This window comes from Trachemys scripta, chromosome 4 (assembly GCF_013100865.1).
Source record: "Trachemys scripta elegans isolate TJP31775 chromosome 4, CAS_Tse_1.0, whole genome shotgun sequence".
Lineage (NCBI taxonomy): Eukaryota > Metazoa > Chordata > Testudines > Emydidae > Trachemys > Trachemys scripta.
This window is the reverse complement of record NC_048301.1, coordinates 125,076,556-125,098,306: the sequence shown is the minus strand read 5'-3', so window position 1 is coordinate 125,098,306 and position 21,751 is coordinate 125,076,556. Positions and strand designations below refer to the sequence as shown.

Below are 21,751 nucleotides of genomic sequence, written 5' to 3'. Positions count from 1 at the left end.
ATGTGATCTTCCGCACCCAATGTCTGTGCATTGGCTGCAGTGGAATGACCTACATCGCACGCTCACGCGTGGGTTTGGGGTGAGTGTGCCCATGGAGAAGTCACCATCATCAAAAATGCAGTGTTACCAGGTCGCTGCCTGCTTCACCTTTGTGTGTTGAAAATGTGAATTGGACCTTAAACCTGTGACCGAATAAACTGTGACTTGACTGCAGGGTGGGGTGAGAGAGCTGTAGGCTTTCAGGCTTGGATTTTCAAAGGAACGTGAGGAACTTGTGAATGGGATGCCTTAGGCTCCTTTATAAATCCTGCCCAACTTGAGATGCAGAGGGCCTTAGAAGTGCTTTTCAGAAGTGCTGAGCCCCCATGACTGTTGTAGGAGCGAACGGGAGCTGTGGGCACCTCATGTCTCTGGAAAGCCAGGTCCGACACATGTCAAGAGGGGCACCTGAAAGCAGCGGCTGCTTTTGGAAACGCTGGCCTTAAACGTGTTGGCACAGGCAAGGATCGAAAGCTCCTGACCAGAGTCTAGGCTACAGCGTGGAAACTCGCACAGTTTTGGTTTCCTTCTTGCATGCTCAGCTGGGTACGTTTGTTGTTAGTGCCATCTGCTTGGATCTGCTGCTCCACGCGGAGTTGATGAAGCCATGACACCTTTAAACTGATTCCTTTTTATAGGTTTACAAAAAATAAATAAATAACTAAAATTGCATCACTTCCCATTTGCCTAGAAGCCAAATCACTGTGTGTCTAACCCACCTCTCTTTTGAGTTGTACTTCCACTTTTATTTTGTCTTTTTGTCAAATGCACAGAAGCGTGTGCGCGCACGCACCAGAACTAATGCATTTTGATTTCCATTCATTTCAAAGTGATCTGTTTGGAAATGTTTGTCTTTTCTTACAGCTTCTGAAGTCGCCCCATAGTCGGTTGCCCCATCACACACCTACTCCTGAATTTGATCCATGTGGCCATCGTAGTTTCCCATAGTTTCTCTTATTTTTATTGAGTTTTGTTCCGTATTGTTGTAGTGGTGATGTTGTCTTTTTTTATTTTTCACCTGAAGTTCCTGAGATCTCCCTATGGCCGCCTCTCACCTCTTCTCTGTTTATCCCCCACCCTCCACCCCAACCTCCTGACAGATCAAAGTGGTGAATGCGTTCCGTAGCTCTTTATATGAAGGCCTCAAGAAACCCGAATCCAGAAGCTCCATTCATAACTTCTCAACTCACCCTGAGTTCATCATGGAGGAAGACGAGCCTCAATCCCCATTCCTCGACGACGCAGAAGAAGACTCCAAGACTGACGGACTCAAAAACCAAGGTGGGAGTAGCCCAGGTGAATCCTTCTCCCTCAACCAAAATAACAATGCGGTGGACAGCGATCTAGCCGAGAACACCGTCCTGGAGTTTGAAAGCCCCTTAGACAGCCTGGAATCATCGGTTTGACCTTTGAACTTTGCTACCCCCTTCACTTCCTTCACCCTGAGTCCTGTGTGATATCAGCACCAATAACTGATATTGCAGAGTGGTCACTTCATGTTAACTGCTCATATGTATACTATTTTGTTTTCCTTTTATGATTTAGTGGCAGGAACCAGAGTACCATGGGTTGGGGAGGGGGGAGGGAGCAGTTTGCAGTGGGTACTTGCCCAGGTGGGAAACAGCCAAGTTGATATTTCTTCTCCTTGAGTCAAGTTCCGTGTGTCCATAGGGGTTTTTCATTTTGAAAAATGCATGTTCAAAGAAAAGGTTCAGATTGTCTTAAATAGTCTTACATGCACGCTCGCCATCTGAAGGTGCATTTGTGGGGTGACTTGGGGGTCTTTTAGCTTGTGGGATTTGACCCCCGATAACGTCACACTGTGGGGCGGGGGGAGAAGCAGCATGAAGGTACAGATTTAAAAATTGAACAGGGGGAAAAAATCTCGAATTGTGTTAAAGAGGAGGAAAGGGAAAAACCAAACAGCTATTCCCTGCGGGAGACTCTGATGGTTAGAGTATGTAAACCAGTCTTCCACCTTGAAAAAATGGTACCTAACCTTTACTACTTTTCTGTCTTCGTATGTGTGTGTCTCTCTGTTTCCAACATGCTAACTGTGATTAAAAACAAGGGAGGAGGGTGATTTAAGAGTCTTAAATATGTTGGCTAAGAGATGATTTGAAAAAGACCCTGCTTTGTTACAAAGCCCCACGGGAGATGCTGCCACCATTGCTGGGAATGTTCTCCAAGAACTGCCATGACTGGAAACAAGAAGTCTTACTTTCTGCAGACCTTTTTAAATGCATCTTTTTGCTCTTGAACTGTATTATATCGGTCGGCAGGATTTTCGATGGTCGGCAAGAGTCATGCGTAATTTAATAGCAAATCATTTCTGAACCACTTTGGTGAGCAGAGGTGTTTTTGCGTGGTTTCTTTTTTGTTTGTTTGTTTTTTAAACTGTCAGATTTAAATATTCCTTTGGCCCTGGAGTGAGGCTAGCCACGGCTAAGGTTCATCCCAAAGAACATACCACGTGCTGCACATCTATTTCAAAGCAGTGGTGGGGTCTGGATGGGAATCGACTGCCCGCTGCTCATGGAACCGCTGGGGCAACTTAAGGCTACCCATCCTTGCTGGGTTTTGCAGGTCCCTTAGGAAAGAGAAGAGACTGTAGTAGGGGAAGCCATATTTGCAGTGGCCATATCTGCACAATCCCATTCAGTGTACATACCCGCCTCATGATGGAATTGTCCTGTCTGTGTCTTTCTAGGGTTGGATGAAGCCGTTTGCAAATAGGGGCATCCTCCTATAACATGGCTGTCTTATTCCTGGGAAGGACACCTCCTTCATCAGAACTTCAGAGGAGGCTTAATAGCTAGGCTTTGCCCCACTCTCCCTTGTCACAATGGTTCCCTCTCCACCTTAAACCCTAATTTGCCTCCCCTCTTGCCTGGATCTTGTTGCATCTCAGTACTACAAGCAGAGGCAAGAAATGATGATCCGTGAAGCTAAGGTCATAGCCAATGTAACTTACTCTGGAGAAATCCGTTCCAGGGTGTCCTGTGCTAATTGTTAATGTGTCTCTTGGGGTTTTTTAGGTTTGTCCCCTGATATTTAGGCTGTGGCAGGGTGAGAGGCCTGGGCTTCAGCTTTTGATCATCTGGGAAGCCACTCAATGAAATAGTTCTGAGCAAACTCACTTGTGATGCCAAGAAAGGGTCAAATCATGAGTGATGGGAGATGTCTGCAACTCCTGTTGACTTCATTGGGTACTTTTTGTGCCTCTCAGAGTTTGGCCCTAGATTGGTGTCATGGAGAAATGCTGTAGAAGGTTACCTATTTTACCCCCTTATCCAACACTTATTCAATTAAAAGCTGTACCTGGAAGCAGAGAGAGAACCCACTTGCAACTGGCTGTATTAAAGGGTTTGTGACAAAAAGGGACAGGGGGGCCTTGCCCAGCCTCCTTCCTAACAAGCAGAAATATCTTAATGAGCGAGTGAAGGTTGTGTGGGGTTTTTTTCTTCGTTTTTTTGTTTTTAAGAACGCACAGCAAAAACTCCCGTGCCTTTTCCAAGCACTGCCCAAAGCACCGTCTGCCACTTGGGAGCCCGGTACTTTGCCAAGAAATAAGTGTTCCTTAAACAACCCAACACTGACTCATGCCCTGGCGCTGTCACGCTTCATTCCACATCTGTTCAGGGTAGACCAATGAAAGGTCCTTCTCACAGGGTCTTCTGCTCCATGGCTAGTAAAGAGGAGGGGATGCTAGGCTCCACAAACTACCAATACCAAGAAGAAATCACCACCACTGTGCATCTTACTTGCAAATCAAAGCCCACCCCTTTCATCCAGAAAAAACCACCTGCTTCCTTCATTCCTTTCATTCTTCATCTGAGCTATAATTGGGAGGGATTAAGGGGGAAATTTAGCTGTTTCTTGGTCTCTTACATGACCTATCTGATAGGAAAGAGAAAAGGATTTTCGTTTTTCTGTTTTAAAGCTTACATTGCTTAAAAGATCATTTTTCTATTTTAAATACTTGCAAAAAAAAACCCACAACAGATGAAAATACGGTGTTCTTAGGAGTTTACGTAAATATTTATTAAATACTTTTGGGGGACACTGATTTTGTTTCTTTGATATTTTTTTATTACCTCGGACCTGTTTAAAAAAAAAAAATTTGGGGGGGGGGGGCAGGGGGAACTTTGGAAACGCTTAAAAAGTCACTCCCAGAAGTCTCTGTGACTGGCAGGTTACCATGAGGGTCTGGTCTACCTTTTTAGTCAATTTATTTTTTTGTTCTAGTTTCAATTGTAGGAGGGGGGGAAATAATTATATATAAATATTATGCAAAAAATATAGTTTTCTTTAGATCAGAAACTGATATTTTTAAGTCAGCCATATGTATTTTGTTTAAAGGAAAAAAACAAAGCTGTAAGTCATGTGTCTGCAATGGAATGTGATCACATGACTGGCAGTTTAAAGTGACAGGTAACTTAAAGATTGGTCAGATTCCAATCAACTTCCTTTCTCTGAGCAGCCATCTTTGTACTAAAAGTTAGTTGGATTACACAGAACTGTTTTTTATATAAATTATGTTGGTATGGCTGGTTGCTTAAAGTATAAGCGTTTATTGTGCATACTTTTTTATGTAAAATATTGTTTTTCTATTTAGTTTCAGTGATAAACTGGCAGCAGTTAACTATGGCTTAAGTTATTGAGGAAACTTAAACTGGGGAGAGAAAGAGATGGTGCTTTCAATTTAAAAGGCATGGTAGCCTAAATGAATTTCTTAAACCATGCCTTGAAAGATGGAGAGAGGTTTTTATTTTATTTTTTACTGCCAACAGGACGAGTGGGAGGGAAAAAATTAAACAGATAGTGCCATGTCAGACAGGAAATGAAGTAATATCCTGTGATACGTGTTAACTTGCCTTGGAATGCTGTGTTATTAAAACACTCTAAACGATTTTGCATCCAATTCTTAAGGGTAGGGTCTGTTTTTTGTTTTGTTAAATCAAGTGGCAGATTGGTACCAAAGACATTACATCACTTCCTGTGTGCAATGGTGAATATCCATTTGTAGGAGCTTTTATCATGTGATTAGGTTTGGAAAGGGGGTGTTTGTTTGCACAGGGATCTGACTTTAATTTTCAAAGGTTTTGTGCAATAAGTTTTTAAGGAAAAAAATTAAAACAAAACAAGAAAAATAAAATCTCCAGAAGGAAAAATACTAAACTGAATTTTAGCCATGGGTAGGCTGTAAAAATAAATGAGCTGGGGCAGAGGAACATACTTCCTTTTGATACATGTTCAGGCTGTCCCTCATCTAGAAGCTTTCTCTGTGGGGAGCATGGACGACTTGTAGCGGGTTTAACTTTAGATCATGCCGGGGAAGAGTCAATTCGAAGCCCACTGCAGACTCCCACGGCCTTCAATGGGTTCTGGCTCAGGCCCTGTGAGGAAGGGATCTTCAAGATCGGTTGCTATAGTGACTTCTTCCAGTGTTCCACCAGGCAGAGACTCATTTTATTTTTCCCCAACAGTCAAGGCCTTTGCTTTTCATGTGTCCCCAGGTTTTCTGCCTTCACATGTGTGTTGTGGCAAATGGCTGTTGATAGTTGTCTCTGGGAGCTACAGCCCCAAGAGGAGGGGAAGGGTGATGGTAGGTTCTGTTTGTGCCGTGAGAAAGTCTTAGATGACTTCAACTTCTGCTGTCCCCACCTCCTTGTGAATTTACCAATTCGCTGAGCTATCTTTAAGGATCTCCTGAAATGTGCTCTGAAAAATCAACTCCCCCGCACATATTCCCGCAGTAAATCTTTCTGAGAGAAGAACAAGCTAAGTATAGTTGTGGTGAATATAACTTTGGCCTGATATAACGGACTATAACTCCTTCAGGCTTACCTAGAATTTATGGGTCAAAACCAATGCTGCTTTGTGACTTGTGCGGTCCTATTAGTGATGTCTCTTTTTCCCTTTCCTTGTCAGTAATTCTGCCCATCTCTTCCTCTTGGCTGTCTGACCTCTTGTGCTTTTGCCTCTGATGTCCCTGCTGGCCCCCCCAAAAAGGGGGCTGTGGTTGGGATGTTAAGTTAATTAGCCTTTCAGCAAAGTCCATGGCTAAAATGGCCTTTAGTTTATTTCCTAACCCTAAATAAATATATATACAGAAATATACACTTTGTATATATTTATCTGACTCTCTTTAAAAAAAGCAAAACAAAATAACCAAAATCTTTCTTTTGAAAAGAGCACGCAGGTTTGAACTTGAGTTTCTTTTTTTCAGTAACTAGTATAATAAGCACTGGTATTTTTGTATTTAAAAAAAAAAAAAAGAAAAAAATGACAAAATAAAAGATTGACTATTATGTGGTATGCATGACATTAAAAACAATGGTGGTTTCAAAGCAATATGTACCCTGGTGTGTTTGCCATATCCTAGAGTCCAGCTTAAAGTGCACCTGATCTGTATTTGCATTTTGATATTATTTAATCTCTATGTACAATGTTTTGCATGTAATTTATATGGTTCTTGGGGAGGAAAAAATACTTTTTTGAATGAATTGTCAACTAGCTGCTTCTGGGAGAATTTGGAACTCAAAGCATAGATAACGCTGTGATTGGAAATGGAAGGGGCAGGGGGAAACTACACAACGGAAGATAGAGGGGGAAACAAAGGGGTAATGTTTTGAATCAATAAAGCTTTTGCTGTTGAGCAGAAACAATGTGCGAGTGCATTGAGAGAATAAAATGTGCCCCCATGTAACTGTGCTGTCCTTAGTGTATGTCTACCAGCTTGTGAAGTCACTGATCATCTACTGACGCTGAGACGAAGGGTTGCACTTAAAGGCTCACCTCCGAGCAAAGCTGTAGTGTGGAAACTGGTGGTGTTTTGTTTGTTTCAATCTCACACCATGAAAACAATTTTATTTAATAGGTTTTCCAATCTCCCTCTTCAGCTGTGGGTGACTGTACTGAACTCCGTTTGTTTCAGTCGTTCTGACTTCTACCATCTTCGAGCAAGGTCCAGAAGCAGCTGTCAAATACTAGCCAAAGCTAATGTCTTCTCACAGATATGGCCATGTGGACATTTTCCTATTCCTCTGACAGTGTCTCTCCAGAAGCTGTCTCCAACTGCAGTATGGCAATGGAGTTGAACTGCAGCTTTCTAGTTTTGACCTCAATTCAGTAAAGCCCTTTAAATATCCAAGTCCATCCTTCTTTAGTCATATGCTTAAGTGTTTTGTTGAGCTGGAGTCTCAAACTGCAATTAGCACTCGAAATTTATCAAAAGATGTAGCTGAAACAAGCCCTGATCCTTTGGCATTTATGCTCAGGAATGGCTTTACTAATCTGAGTAGTCTATCAGAACCAATGGAACTGTTCCCACAAGTGAAACTATTCAGGGGTTGCACCATTTTTAGGACCATGTGGTTTGATATCCGCCCCCCTTTCATTACAGCATAGTCCGCTCAGGAGAGGAGCGTGGGCTGACGACGGAGCTGGGGCTAGAGGTGGAGACTTGTGGGAATGAGGGCAGAGCTGGGGCCGGAGCAGGGCTGGGTGGCACTCCCTCATGCCTCCTGTTGGGACTGGCCTGGGCCCCCCTGTGCACCCCCCCCAATTTCAGTGGTATGCCCCACAGTTTAGGGACCGCTGTCTTAGAGACCAGCAAATCAACTGATGTGAATTAAGCTTAGACCTGAGCTTAGGTGAATGGGAGAAGTGGTTACAGGAGTTGTAATGCAAATTCCTGGCAGGGTCACCATTGTTCCCAGTGGTGTTCTGTCAAATATTTAACCTCTTTTTGGGATCACACACTAGCTAACCCTTAAGGCCTGTCTTTTTGGGTTTAAAAGATACAGTCAGAAATGTAGTTTATTGTTAAAAGTAAAAGCTGGTTCTGATTGGATGCTATTCAGCACAAATGCTCCCAGTGGTTTATGGACCTAGTCAGTTTTTTCTGAACAGCAGCTGCGATGCTAATTTACGTAGTTGTGTGGTGTTGGTTTTCTTCCCATACCCAGTTATCATGCCAACAATTGTGGCTCACACTGTCAGTCTCTCATTTTTGTGCATAATGTCTGTTCCTTGTTACTGTGTTGGCCTGTAGCTCCTTTTGGGCGATAATTTGGTTGGTTGGGCATTGGCAGATAGGAGCAACATCATTATTCCTACTGAGCTTGCATCTCCTATTTCCATCCTGCCACTTTGATGGGAACTCCACTGCAATTAGTTCTACCAAGATTCGTTGTAATGGGGCCAGGTTACCAGCTGCAGAGGCACTGGCATGGGGTCACTGATGAACCACGTTGCAGTCCTACAGTAGCCAAACTTGTGTGTGATTGGGAAAGGCTAAGAGATTGGACTCTATGCGTCTCAATCAAAGTTGGGCCCAAACTGAGTGGAGAAGAGAGATCAGGATACAAGCTCAGCAGATTGGGCCCAGATCCTCAAAGGTCTTTAGGCACCTAATTCCTTACACCTTTTGACAAGTTGGGCCTTCCTCCCTTAGGCTTTGGGGTGGATAAATAGGGTAAAAGTTCTGTTCTTTAACATAAATGGCTTTGCACAGAGCTGTAGCATGACCTGGATTTGGTGTGAAACAAGCAACTTCATGTCGCTGAAATTGGTAGGTCAGGGGGGCCCTTCATTACTCCATCACTTAAGTTCCTTTCACGGGAAGGGCCATGCTCTCTGAGGCTTAGCCTGCACAGTTTTTGTACAAATACAAATTTTTCAGTGGGAGGGGTGATTTCCTATCACTGAAATTATACCAGTAACAAGCCCCAATCTAGATGTAGTTATACTGGCATAGCTTATTCTGCCTTCACTTAGTGGAATAAACTGTCCTGGTATAAGCACCTTTTTATTGGTATAACTGTATCTGTGTAGTTAGTGGTACAATTTTTTTTATGTTGACAAGCCCCTGGTGGTGATCACTTTTATGGGTGGGCATAGCCAATCTTAGCATTGAATTTCAGGTGAGATTCCTTAGGTTTAGTCTACATGAGGAAATTTACCAGCATAATTATACCTCTCTAGTTACACTGATAAATGTCTCCATATGAACGCTTACTCCAGATGAAAAGTGCCTTTATTCTGATTTAATTTAAACCCTTCAAAAGTACTACAGGCAAAATCAGAAAGAAGGCACAATTATTCCAGCATAAGTGGGGAAATTTTCCAGCATAACTATCAGTATAATTATGCCAGTCAGTTTTCCCATGTAGACAAATCCTTAAACCCATAGGCCAGATCCTCAGCTGCTATAAATCCACTGGCTTCAATGAAGCTAGGTTGAGCTCTTGACTGGCACCAGCTGGCATGTGTAATTAGAAGAATATCACTGCTGCAGGAAAAGTTCTGCTTTTCAGAAGTGCGAAGCACCTGTGATTCCATTTCCAGTTAAAGTCAATGGGTGCTGGAAGGGGCCCAGCACCTCTGAAAAGTGAAGCCAGAATTAAAACTGACTTCTTTTTCTAAAAAGAAAACAACTGATTTAAAAAGGCTCCCAGCTGCATACAGGTGTCTACTTCCCACTGCATGTTACAGCGTGAGCTAAGTATTTCCTGGGCTTTTACCTCACGAGCCAGACTTTCGCTACCTTGGCTAGTTTGCTAACTGCTTTTGGGCCTTGACTCAACTCCATTTCACAAGAGCCTCCTACCTCAGTCTTCATTAACTGAATGGGGTGGTTGATCGAGAACTCCTGCAGCCTGCCTGGGGTCGTGATTTAATTTAAGTGATGAACTTTTGCTGCTTTAAACAGCCAAACAAACAAAAAATTGACCCAGCGACTCACTGCCTTAGTCTGTGGTTTAAAAAAATAAAAATAAAAGCAAAGCCTCATTAGATATCAGTGCTAAGTATTTACTGCTTCTGTCCTCCGTGTCTGTCGGCGTCTATGGTCCTCCACAGTGTGTCTCTGACAAAGCCAGACTGAATATGGGAGGCCATCAGTCATTCATGGGCAAGCATTTTTTAATCCTGTTGTAAATAAAAAGATACAAAAATGTCATCCATTTATTTCCTTCCTGGTGTGTTTGGGCTTCATCAGTGTCAAGCCAAAAATAATAAAAGGTGGGAGGGGGAAAGAGGGTGGCTGTCTGTGTGTGGCTGGTATTTGCTCTCATTTCATAGTCCTGTAGGCATGGAGAGATGTGGACGTATGCCAAGGCAGGCCGGGCCTAAGATGCACAGGACAGATGTGTTTGACTACTCCCCAGCAGCCCTTTTATTAACACCATGCTCAGTCTCTCTCTAACTTGACCCGTTGGGTTATTTCTTGGAATGAGTTGGGTCAGTGTGAAGCACTGCATTTGAAATCGCTAGCTCTACTGGGCTACAGCCAGGACAATGGGACCTTGAGCGATCTCTCTGAGAGTTTGTTTGTACGCAGCCACCCCAAATCAGCCATTGGCTGTCATCGATGGCTCTAGTCGTACTCCCTCTAAAGGCCTGTCAATGCTCGGGAAGCACATTGTGTTAAACATGTCCCTCACCATGTGTAAAATACAGCTGAGCATTCATATGGTCCCTAGGGTTAACCACAACCACCAGCTGAAACAATGCTAACCCGCTCATTCTTTTCTAGGCTGAGTTTCACATCATATGAGCTAACATGTCAATTCCGTGTGTAGACATGGGCAAGTTGGAGTTTGCATCAGTTGAGCCTAGTGCGGTTTAGCTTAGCTTGCCCTTGTCTAGTCTGAGGGATCAGTGCTGGTGAGTTAGGCAGTAGTGGCCAGCAATCAGGCTTGGCCTGAGGGTGCACAAACTCCAGGAAGCTTTTTCTCCCTGTGATCATTTGTCTTTTCCTGTCTCTTATCTCTGTCCTTGCTTCCTGGTTACGTTTTATTTCCTAACCTTTTAATTCCCCTCTTTTCAGCTGTGAACACCTAAATTTGGTCTCTTTGTTTCTTTATCTTTCAATTAATCACACACCTTTCCCTGCTGCTGACCTCGGGGCCTAACCGGTGGTGCTTGGTGTGGCCGTGCGGAGGCCCAGTGTTGGTTTTTCTGATGCAACTGCTTGATGCCTCAGTTGGTAGCTCTAGCCTGGCTACACTTGGGTTTGAAGGAAGAAGAATCTTAGATAACTCATTAAAGAATAAGGCTGATGAGCGTAGGGAAGGGAAACCTATCCAGTCTGGCTCATCTATTTGCACTTAAACAGGGCTTCATCAGTGGATGTCAAAATGGAGGAGCCCCTCCAATATATCAGCTGTAGAGAATAAAACATCATCCTTCCCTCAGTTCCAGTGCTTCCTGTCGTATCCCAGAAAACAAGCTCTTGTTAGGACCAGAGCTTTCTCCTCTAGTGCAAGGCAGCCAGTTTACATTCATTGCTATTTTTGTCATGCCCTGGGTGTGCATAAGATGGGATGGGTCCCAGGACCCAGGTAGTCTTGCCATCTAAGTTAGACTTCATGCGGACGTACAGGCACGTTTGGCATGCAGAAGGCTTATGGCATCACCCTAGCTAAGCTGATCTTTTTTTCACATCATGAAAATGGGTTGTGGGGCAGGAGAAAAGAAGCGCAATGGGTGGAGGGAATGACACGTTATGTAGGGCAGTGCTTCTCAAAGTCGGGCCGTCGCTTGTTCAGGGAAAGCCCCCTGGCAGGCCAGGCCGGTTTGTTTACCAGCCGCGTCCGCAGGTTTGGCCGATCGCGGCTCCCACTGGCCGCGGTTCGCCGCTCCAGGCCAATGGGGGCTGCGGGAAGCAGCGCGGGCCGCGGGATGTGCTGGCCGCCTTTCCTGGGATGTGCTGTCGGACGCGGCCAGGGGGCTTTCCCTGAACAAGCAGCAGCCCGACTTTGAGAAGCACTGATGTAGGGTATAGCTGATAGCTGTTCAACAGCAGATGGGATGCTACACCCACCTGTGCTACTTGAAAGGCAGGCTCCCTGCTCTGCCGCTCTCCTCCCTGGTCTGTCAGAGGAGATAGGAAACTAACGTGATGGGTTTTAAGGTTAGAAGGGGTCATTCTGATCATCCAGTCTGAGCTTGTGCATAGCTTCATTGGAAGGCAGGGCAGAAAAAGACTTTGAGAGGCCATCTAGTCCAGCCCTGAGGTATAGTACGGACCTCTGCCGGTCTTGTTCTGATGCAGCAGGTGGGCTGCCCAGGGGTGAATGAAATATCCCACAGCCCTCCAAGAAAAAGAGGAGATAACCCTCAGCATGTAGCTCAGGTTTCTGCACACCAAGCAGGTCAATTAGGTGCTGTATGTGCCTACACCATCACTGTGCTACTGTAATATCCTGTGTTACCATGAGCTCCTTGAATTGATGCCCTAAGATTCATGTAGGTAGATTGCAGATCACCAACCCCATAGGCAAGCCGCTTTCAAGACACTGAAAGGACAAAAATCAAAATAACTATTAAGGAAACTGTCAACAGTGTCAAGCCGCCAATACTCCAACACTGCTACGTCATTAATGCAAGCACCCCAGATAACGGCCATAATATCCAGCCCCTATTTCCTGCCCATCTGCTCCCAAATCGCTCATGAAAAGTTTCCCGCACCTTTGCAGTGTGTGGGCGCCCAAGAAGTTGTTAAAGGCTCTGACAGGCAAGGGGTAAATGTACAGGGAGGTTGTGGAATCTCCATCATTGGAGATTTTTAAGAGTCCGCTAGACAAACACCTGTCAGGATGGTCTAGATAATATTTAGTCCTGCTATGAGTGCAGGGGACTGGATTGGATGATCTCTCACAGTTCCCTCCAGTGCTCCGATTCCATGTTCCAAAGTCCATCCCAGAGAAGGCCCTGCCAGCACTGTTTAAAGTGAAGGGGGTCCAACTCTGCTCACAGCCACAGCAATTTCACACAGAGAGGGTCAGACAGGGTCACGAGCCACAGATGCATTTGTTAATCAACAGCTTTATCCAACTGCATAGAGTTCATTGAAAGCTCCTGCTCTATTCGGTTGCATCCCTGCCTTGTGAATCTCTGTCACACATTTTAAAAGCCCCATGTCGCTAATTCAATCTAGTGAGAGAAATATTCCAGTACTTTGCCCTTTTATCACCACAGACGGAAAGCACCGATCAGGGTGTCAAGTCTAATGGCTCCCAAGCTAGGATCTGTTGACCACCATTGGCTTGCAGAGCATTCAGTGATGGTCCATGGAAACCTGTCTGGTCAGTAGTGCTGGTGGCTTCTCATTTCCTGCTGCTCCGTTGCTTTAGAAGAAGCTAAAAAAACCCGTAAATGCTTTCCCAAAGATACTTGCCCACATAAGCACTTGTTCTGGTCACTGGTGTTATTTGATCGTCACTGGGACGGGAAGTGGGCTGCGTGATTGTGAATGGGAGGGAATGTTTCCACAGGACATCCACCCTCTGTTAAGATATGGTCTGTGCTACGCAAGTGTTTGAGAACTCCATGGCATTGTAGCTGACTCCAGGATTGTTCTCTGCACAATATTTTTCTAAAGTTTTGTCCAGCCTAGAATTAAATGCCCCAAGCCATCGGGCTCCTGTCCTTTGGAAGAAAGCACCTTCACTATGAGCATCACAAAGCACTTTATCAAACAGTAATGAATTTAGCCAAGTATCATCACCCCCCATTGTACAAATGGGAAAACTGAGGGACCGGAGAAGTGAGGTATCTAAGGACACGCCTCAAGCCTGTGAAAATAGAACCCAGGAGTCCTGAATCCAAGGGCCTGATTCGCTACTGCCTCGCACCTTGTGGGATCTTTTTCACCTGCGCAAAGTGAGCGTGCAATGCTGCCAGATCAGAATTGTGTTCACTCACCTCCTACTTTGCACAGGTGTAAATGACAACACAAGGTGCAGGGCAGTGGGGAGGGCTTCTAGGCCTGTGCCTTCACTCTGAGACCACACTACCTGCCACAATGGGAGGCTTTGGGGAGTTGGGGATGGTGGCTAACAGCGGTCAGGCAGCTGGACACCCAACAAGGTCTGCGCAAGATTGGGAGAGGGCGGGTGAGAAGTTAACTGGGGGTCAGATAAGGTCGAGGTGGGGGCAGCAGTCACGGATGTGAACGTGAGGGAAAGAAAGAGACAGGGAGCAAAATAAACCAACGGCTACAGGGAGAAAGTGAGAAGGGAGAGAAAAACAGAGCAGGGAAGCCAGCCAAGGAGAGGAGGGAGCTCCTGGCTATTCCCTCTGCTTGCTTGGGTTTGGAATTGCTGCCTGACCGTTTGGATTTGACTGTTAGAATAACCATATTCGCCCACATTCTCCCCCCGCTCCCTTCCACACACAGAGTGAATGCTTGTCAATTTCTTCCCGCAAAGGGGAAATGGATTGAAGGCTGGGGGATGTGGGAGTACCAAGGGGGTGCACAAGCATGGACCCCACAAGAGGTGACGCTGGCTCAGCCAGGGGAGAGGGTGACTGTTTTACCCAGCACCCCTGTCTCTCCTCCCAAATTCCTTTCTCCCTTCCCTCCTTCATCCTTTACCCCCTTTTCAGCCTCCTCCTTTTCCCCTTTCACTCTCCTTCCCATTCCCTCTTTCCTTTTTCTTTTGCAATTTGGCTAATGATAGTTGGTTTGAATTAGCAAAAATATTATTTTTCCAGCTTAAATCCTGTTCTAGTAGTATCAGAACATCCATGTCTATTTGGATGTGCCTTTGCATCAAAGCTCTGCAGGTTAAATCTGGGCCCAGGGAAGTCAATGTGGCAACATGCAAGAGTACTTTTATGGCTTTATAAATCTACATCAAAGTAAGATATTATAATGTAATTAATAACTTATTGGGCAGTGCTTAGGAGCCCCAGTCATGGCCCAAGACTCAATTGTGCTAGGCACTGTACAAACACAGAACATAAAGATGATCTCTGCTCCAAAGACATGCTAGGAAATCACTCTTTCTCCACATACCATTTATACAAGGCCCTGGTTTTCAGGAATGCTCCACATCCCAAACCCAATTTGCAGTCAGTAGGAACTTCCGAGTGCTCAGCACCTGTGAAAATCAGTCTTTGATGTTTTTGTTGTTTGGGGGATTTTCTGGTGGGATGCCAGGAGACACAACAAGACTAATATTACTGCAAGCATCCAAAAATCATAGCTCAGCCTCCACTCCAGAATCATCAGATTTTTAAATAATAATTGTTGGGGTCCTTGATATTTGCCTTCTATTGTCTGAGCCTTTAGGGCTCACATGTACAAGCTTTTCTCCACAAACACAAGAGCTAGAAACTTAAGATGTTAAAAAATAATCACATGACCCCAAGAGCTGGAGCTTTTACACCACCACCAGCTACGGAGACTCACAATAAAACTGTGAGAGGCAGCAATGGTGCAACAGTCGTCGTTAATTAAGGGCCACATTATTTTCAAAAATGGAGGCCCACCTCTGGATGCTCTCCACTGCAATTGCCCGGGGCAGACGGGGTACAAACTGGGTCAGCTGCCTAGCCTACAAAGCCCAGCATGCCATACTCCCAGTCAGCCTACAAGTCCCAGCATGCACTGCTCCTGCGTCATTTTCTCCGTTCCCCGATTGTGAGCCTACCTGTCCCAGCATGCAATGCGCCAGGGTGTTCTGACCTAGCTCGTGGAGACTACGTCTCCCAGCGTGCAACGCGCCACCGTGTTCTGACCTAGCTCGTGGAGACTACGTCTCCCAGCGTGCAACGACGACGCCGTTTCCCGGGCGCCGGCGGGCCGATGCCGCACTGCATGCTGGGAGTTGTTTTGTGAGGCTGGCGCAGCCGCGCCGGCCGCCATGTTAGTTGCGGGCGGGTCGAGTGCCCGTATGTTGGTGTTGGGTGCCATCTTTGAGGCTGGCAGCGGCGGCGGGTGGCCCGAGCTTTGCCCCCGGCCCGGAGACAGAGGAGTCAGCGGAGCGGGGGGGACCCAGCAGCCGCGACGGAGGCGACCGCTCCTTGGGATTCGGTAAAGTCCCCGCCCGCCGGTAACTAGAGCCCGTTAATAGCACCAGGGCCGGGGGCGGCTCCTCACCAGCCCCCGAGGCCGGGCCTCTGCTCCCCCCCCCCCCCGGAGCGACCCCTGGGGGCCAGGCCGCATCCCCCCTGCCGGCCCCGGGGACCCTCCCCTGGCGGCTCCCTCAGCCTGGGGCCAAGCGCCCTAGAGAGCCGGGGCGGGGACCCCCGGGGGGCTCCGATTCGGGGTAAATCCGCCCCCACCCTGGCAAAGAGGGAGAGTAGGGGAGACCCCCCCCCCCCACACACACACACTTCCGGCTGAGATTGCAGGATCCCTGGGGCCGGTTCTTGGGGCTGCAGAGGGAGTTCCTCCCATGCCAGGCCCCCTGTTACTGCCAGGGCACTGTCCCTCTCCTCCCTTGGGCACGTCAGTGAAGAATATTTGCCCCGTCTCTTCCCATTCCCAAGCTCCCTGTGGGCTCCTGGGAAAGGAGAGTCCCTGGCTCAGCCCCAGATGTTAAGTGGAGCAAAGAGAAGATTCCAGTGTAGGTGGCTCCCTTTAGAACAAAAAGGTCTTCAGAGTTTAAAGGCTGTGCTTCCCGTTTCTGGTGGTACTTACAAGGAACCTGCTGTCAATTACTAATTTTGCAGGCTGCACACAGTACCCCAAAGGGATTGAAATCAGGATCTAGACTAACTCTGGATGCACCCAGTAGCTGACTTAAATTCTTCTTTAGCTCGTTTAAAAAAAATAAACACAAAATCAAATTGTTGTTGATATTGGCCTTGGCTGCCTAAAACCAACCAACAAACAACAAAACCCTTCCCATCAGCTTTGATTTTTAATTGAGAATGAAAATACGAAAATAGCTCCTCATATCATACCTATCAGTATGTGGAGTCGGAAAATCATTCCCGAAACTGGTGCTTTGGGGTGCACGAGTGCACATTGCACTCGGGGATTGAGCTGTGCACCTTATTTTCAGAATAGACTGCTGTGTTATTTGATTATAAAAATGAAATATCCTGGGAATAGTTAATTTTGAAACAGGGGAACTTGGAACTACCACCATGGCATGCGATTAAGTTGGATGTGTATACAACTGATTAGGCTTAATAGACGGTGCTAAATTTGGGACTGGATACCCGAGCATTTCAGGAAAAAGTTGGTGTAGAGGTACTTCCTTCTGTTCCTTTTCCTCTTAAAATAGTACCCATTCAAGCAACTGGTTCAAGAGGAAGTTGACTCCTACAGACACTCAAGAAAAGATCACTTAAGTGGGCAAGATCAGTTGTCAATAATTCCATAGTAAAATTACTCCCAGTTCTGGCATAAATTTTGGAAATAGAGAATGAGTGCATATTCTTTCAGTGTGCCAGTCTCCCCTGTCTCTCCCAGTAGTAGGTGCAGCAGCTTTAGTAGTGCCGGCAGTCTGGAATTTATTCCCAGTGCCCACTCTGACACTGAGGATGACGATAAAGTGGTGGTGGAAGGGGTGGAGCAACCTGCCAAACATAAAGGAAAGAAGGGGTTGCGGACTAAGGGAAAGCCACACCATAAAAAACTGGTGCTGTCTAAAAAGTTTGTTAAAGATCTGGGACCGGCAGGTGCTGTTGAAGCTGCCTGTGCTGCAGCTGCAGTAGTCATGCCTGGTGCTCCTGAGCAAGATGGAGAGAGCTTTTTTATCGAGAGCAATACAGTAAAACGGGTTCTGTTGCCTGGTACGAGAGCAAAGACTTCCATCGTGTGGAACTTCTTCCATGTTGATCCCCAGTACCCCTGTCGTGCCATCTGCAGCCTATGTAAAAAAAGCGTCAGCCGTGGCAAGCCAGGCACCCACCTTGGCACATCGACGCTTCAGCGGCATCTCCAGGCAAAGCATTCTGTGTATTGGGCCATGGCTAATAAAATAAGTGCTACTGGTGGAAGCGGTGTAGGGGAGGAAGAATATGCCTTTAATGTGCCTGTGTCACCAATCTCCCCTGATAGCAGATTTAGCAGTTTGAGCAGCAGCGGGAGTTTGGAATATATTCCCAATGTTCACTTTCACAATGGCAGTGTGGAAGAGGCACTGGGCCAGTTTTCCAACAAAAAAAGAAGAAAGAAAGGACTGCAGGTTAACGAGTTATACCCAGGAAAACCAGAGCTTTCAAAACAATTTGCCAAAGATGTGGGTCCCACAGGCGCAATGACTGCAGCCAGGGCAGCCGCAGCAATAGTCGTTTCTGGTGCATCTGGAGAAGACCGAGAGAGTTTTCTCATCGAAAGCAATACTGTCAAACGCGTCCTGATGCCGGGAACCAGGACCAAGACGTCAGCTGTCTGGAACTTCTTCTACATTGATCCTCAGTATACCTGCAGGGCTGTTTGTAATGTCTGTAAAAAGAGTGTCAGTCGAGGCAGACCCGGCACTCACCTTGGCACTTCCACGCTGCAACGGCATCTGCAGGCCATGCATCCTGTACACTGGGCCATGGCCAACAAATCTAATGGCACTATGGGTAACGGTGTAGACGAGGAAACAGTTGAGGATTTTTCTATTGGTCCTAGGGAGATGGACTTGTCACTTCTCTGTCGTAGAAGCTTTTCAAGCTATTTCTCATCTCGGAGGGATAAACTTACAGCCGGTTACAGTTTAACATCTCAAGGCCTGGGTGTCCATGCGCCAACTTTATCTCCTAAGCCAATGCTTGGTAAAAGAAAGGTCATAAGTCCCAACTTTGGGACTCCGCAAGATTCTCAAATATCCACTACTGAGAAGAAAATTAAATACCATGAAATTCCAGTTGCACAGCAGATAAATAGGGCTATTACAGAATTGATTATTGAGGATATGCAACCCTACTCATTTTTTTCTACCCCTGCTTTTCAGAGATTCATGAAGATAGTGGCACCAGGCTATCAGCTGCCATCTAGAACTTACTTTTCCACAAAGGCTGTGCCCCGGTTATACAGTGTTGTGAGAGAAAAGGTTTTCATGGCTCTGGAGAAAGCTGAGTGCAAAAAAGTTCACTTAACCATTGACATGTGGACCCATGAACCAACCACAGACTATCTGACAGTGATGGCACATTGGGTGTCTTTTGAAATGCTGCTGTCTTCCTCTCACAGTGCCAGCAAAACTCCCAGTTGTAGGAAGCAGGCAGCTCTTTGTGTAACTGGCTTTGCTAAAGATTATGCAGTAGCCAGTATTTTACAAGAACTAAATTACCAAATCGGTGTGTGGCTTTCCCCCAATTCCCTCACCCCTGGCTTCATAGTTTCTGACAACACTGCCAATGTTGTGCATGCAGTGAGAGATGGAGACTTTACCCAAGTGCCATGCTTTATGCATTGTTTAAGTTTAGTAATTCAAGACTTCCTCCGTGAGCACAAAAGCATGAGGAGCATGTTAGTAGCTGCTCGAGAGATTTGCCATCATTTTAATCATTCTGTTAAGGCCCGTCAAATTTTGCAGGAGTTCCAGCATGCAAACCATCTTCCGCAGCACAACTTGAAGCAGGAGGTAGCCACCCAGTGGACCTCCACCTTTTATATGCTGAGGCGACTTTTAGAGCAGCAGAAGGCAGTGCATGACTATTCCATGCAACACCACGTGGGGAGGGTGGATGGGATCATCCTCACCTCATTTCAGTGGTGTCTGATGGCTCACGTGTGTGACATCCTTGAGCCGTTTGAAGAAGCCACTCAGGAAGTGAGTATGTGCACTGCAGGTCTTAGTCAGGTGCTGCCATTAGTTCGCCGCCTGCTTTTGACTCTGCAGAACATGCGAAAAGACTTTCAAATCAAAGGTGCCACTGTAGCTCTCGGGCTGGTGGATGACTTGTCTCTGAGGCTTGAAACTGACTCCCGACTGAGCACCGTGCTCAGATCTGAGCATTACATCTTGGCCACTTTATTAGATCCCTGCTTTAAAGACAATTTAGAAGAATTCCTTCCTCAAGGTACTGACTTGATAAGCTATAAACAGATCCTTATTGAAGTAGTATCTGAGTATATGTGCACGTCAGTGGAGGGTTGTTCCTTGGAAGCTACAGAAGTATCAGGCCATTCATCCCTTATAGGAACCGATCCTTTTGCTTTTCACCTTAAGGAAGATTACTCTGGTTCAGATCCCTTCAGTGGCTTCTCTTCGAGTGGTGCAGCTTTAATAGGCAAGAAGAGGCTGTTGTGCCCATCAGCTGCAGCAGTAGTAGAAGAGTATTTTCAAGATGAGTCTTCAGGGATAACAGTTAAAGATGACCCCCTGATTTACTGGCAGGGGAAACTGAGAAGATGGCCTGCATTAACCCGAGTAGCTATTCAGTATCTCAGCTGCCCTCCCTGTAGTCTGCACTCTGAATGTGTCTTCAGCACAGCCAGACACCTCGTTTCAGAACACTCTGCTAGTCCAGGTTTTGACAACATTGAACAGTTAATGTTCCTTAAAATGAACTTAAAAACTATTAATTATGACTATTCCACTCTGGCCTTGGGCTTTGACACAGAGGATGAGATCACTCAGAGTAGCGAGGATGAGATGTTTTAGCCAGAGTTGGTAGCTTCAGTTTGTTCTGCGCTCTGGACCATTTGAAGTGCTGGGACATGTGCTGCTATGTACTGTTCTTGTACGGTTGTTAATATCTAGCACTTCTTGTGCTTTCCATCTTAAGAGCACTTTACAACATCCTCCAAATGCCCCCCGTGAAGTAGGTAAATAAGCATTATGTCCATTTTGTAGACCAGAAAACTGACATCTGACTTAGTGAGAAAGGTGGGATTAAAATTTGGGAGTTCCTGGCTCCTGATCTTGTGTTCAGATTGTCCTATTAAACACCACGTAGGTTTTTTAATATAAACATTAATGAAAATAACTATTTTTTTAAAAATAATTAAAAATACAAAAACAGGTCAATAATAAAGAGAGAGCAAAATAGGATTCATGCTTTAAAATCATAAAGAGCACTAGGTAGGTATGTAGTTGATAAGCATGGTGCTGGCAGTAGTAACTGAATAGTGCTCCCTTATGACACCTATTAAGGTATAAAAATGTTCCCTCTCTGAACTTCTCTCCCCCATAATCCCAGCATACTGTTGAAAGGCCACGGACTAATGCTGGCTGGCAAACTGAAAAGATGGATGAGTGACTAACATAGTTTTTCAGTGTTGAGAAAGACAGGGCTCTAAAATGAACTGGGCAAATGTTCACTGTATTCTTGTCTTCCTTTAGTGAGGGTGAAGTGTGTGACCCCAGCTTTTTATTTCTTCTCACTGGTCTCTAATTATTGTTTTGATATAACTAAGCTCCTGTACAAAATGAAATTACAAGGTGAACCACAGCTCAATCTCAATGTGAACACCAGTGTAATATTCAGGATTTGATTGGCTTTGAAATTCTTAATCAGTTTCTGATGCAAGCTTGCTGAATGCGCCAGAGTTATTCATTTATTTTAAGCTTTAAGGGGTTAGCTCAGTCAATTTTTCTGTAGTATTTAAATTGCTATTCTAACTAAAGTTATTTAAATGTTTTATTTTTTATTTTTTTAAAGTCTAGTTTCTATGTTAACATTTTTTATTTGTAGTGCTTGTACAGAACTGAGAGGCTTGAGTTGCTTGGTAGTATAATTTCAGTGATAATTCAAACCCTGGACTGTGTGAAAAGCACTAAGTATGTGCCGAAGTATAGAAGATAATATGCAAATCCATTGAAATAAATAATCAAAAATAGCACACATTATCAGACAGACCAGGAGGCATTGTCCGTTACTTGCCAAGAAATAAGTTCTGGTTTATGTGGAAGCATTTCACACTTTGAAATTGCATTGAATTCGGGAGGATATTAGTGAAAGTAAATTTGGCAAAACTACCCTGTATCTAATATATGCTAATTGCACACCGAGAGAACATTAG

General features: G+C 45.4%; 3 protein-coding genes across 11 annotated transcripts in view; all 3 read left to right on the top strand.

The window, feature by feature from the left end:
- The window catches only part of ATP2B4 (ATPase plasma membrane Ca2+ transporting 4), a 107,145-nt gene extending 97,139 nt beyond the window's left edge, over nucleotides 1–10,006 (top strand). For 6 of the 8 annotated variants that reach the window (XM_034767302.1, XM_034767300.1, XM_034767301.1 and 3 more), the window contains one exon: nucleotides 1,140–10,006. In XM_034767302.1, the coding sequence (XP_034623193.1) occupies nucleotides 1,140–1,445 (306 nt within the window). In that variant the 3' untranslated portion in view covers nucleotides 1,446–10,006. The remainder of the gene's footprint in view (nucleotides 1–1,139) is intronic. The other 2 variants (XM_034767304.1, XM_034767303.1) reach the window with 1 other exon arrangement.
- Nucleotides 10,007–15,734: 5,728 nt separating this feature from the next.
- ZC3H11A (zinc finger CCCH-type containing 11A) overlaps nucleotides 15,735–21,751 on the top strand; it is a 28,760-nt gene continuing 22,743 nt past the window's right edge. The window contains exon 1 of one of the 2 annotated variants that reach the window (XM_034767290.1): nucleotides 15,735–15,871. The gene's annotated coding sequence lies outside the window, so the exon portion shown is untranslated. Of the gene's footprint in view, nucleotides 15,891–21,751 lie in introns of both variants that reach the window. The other variant, XM_034767289.1, reaches the window with a different exon arrangement.
- Nucleotides 15,958–21,750, top strand: ZBED6 (zinc finger BED-type containing 6). The gene has a single exon (XM_034767287.1). It carries the CDS (start codon nucleotides 17,214–17,216, stop codon nucleotides 20,388–20,390), a length of 3,177 nt encoding a protein of 1,058 aa, XP_034623178.1. The 5' UTR covers nucleotides 15,958–17,213; the 3' UTR covers nucleotides 20,391–21,750.

Coding starts and splice junctions, on each gene's coding strand:
- ZBED6 (XM_034767287.1), top strand. CDS start 17,214: ATGAGTGCATATTCTTTCAGTGTGCCAGTCTCCCCTGTCTCTCCCAGT.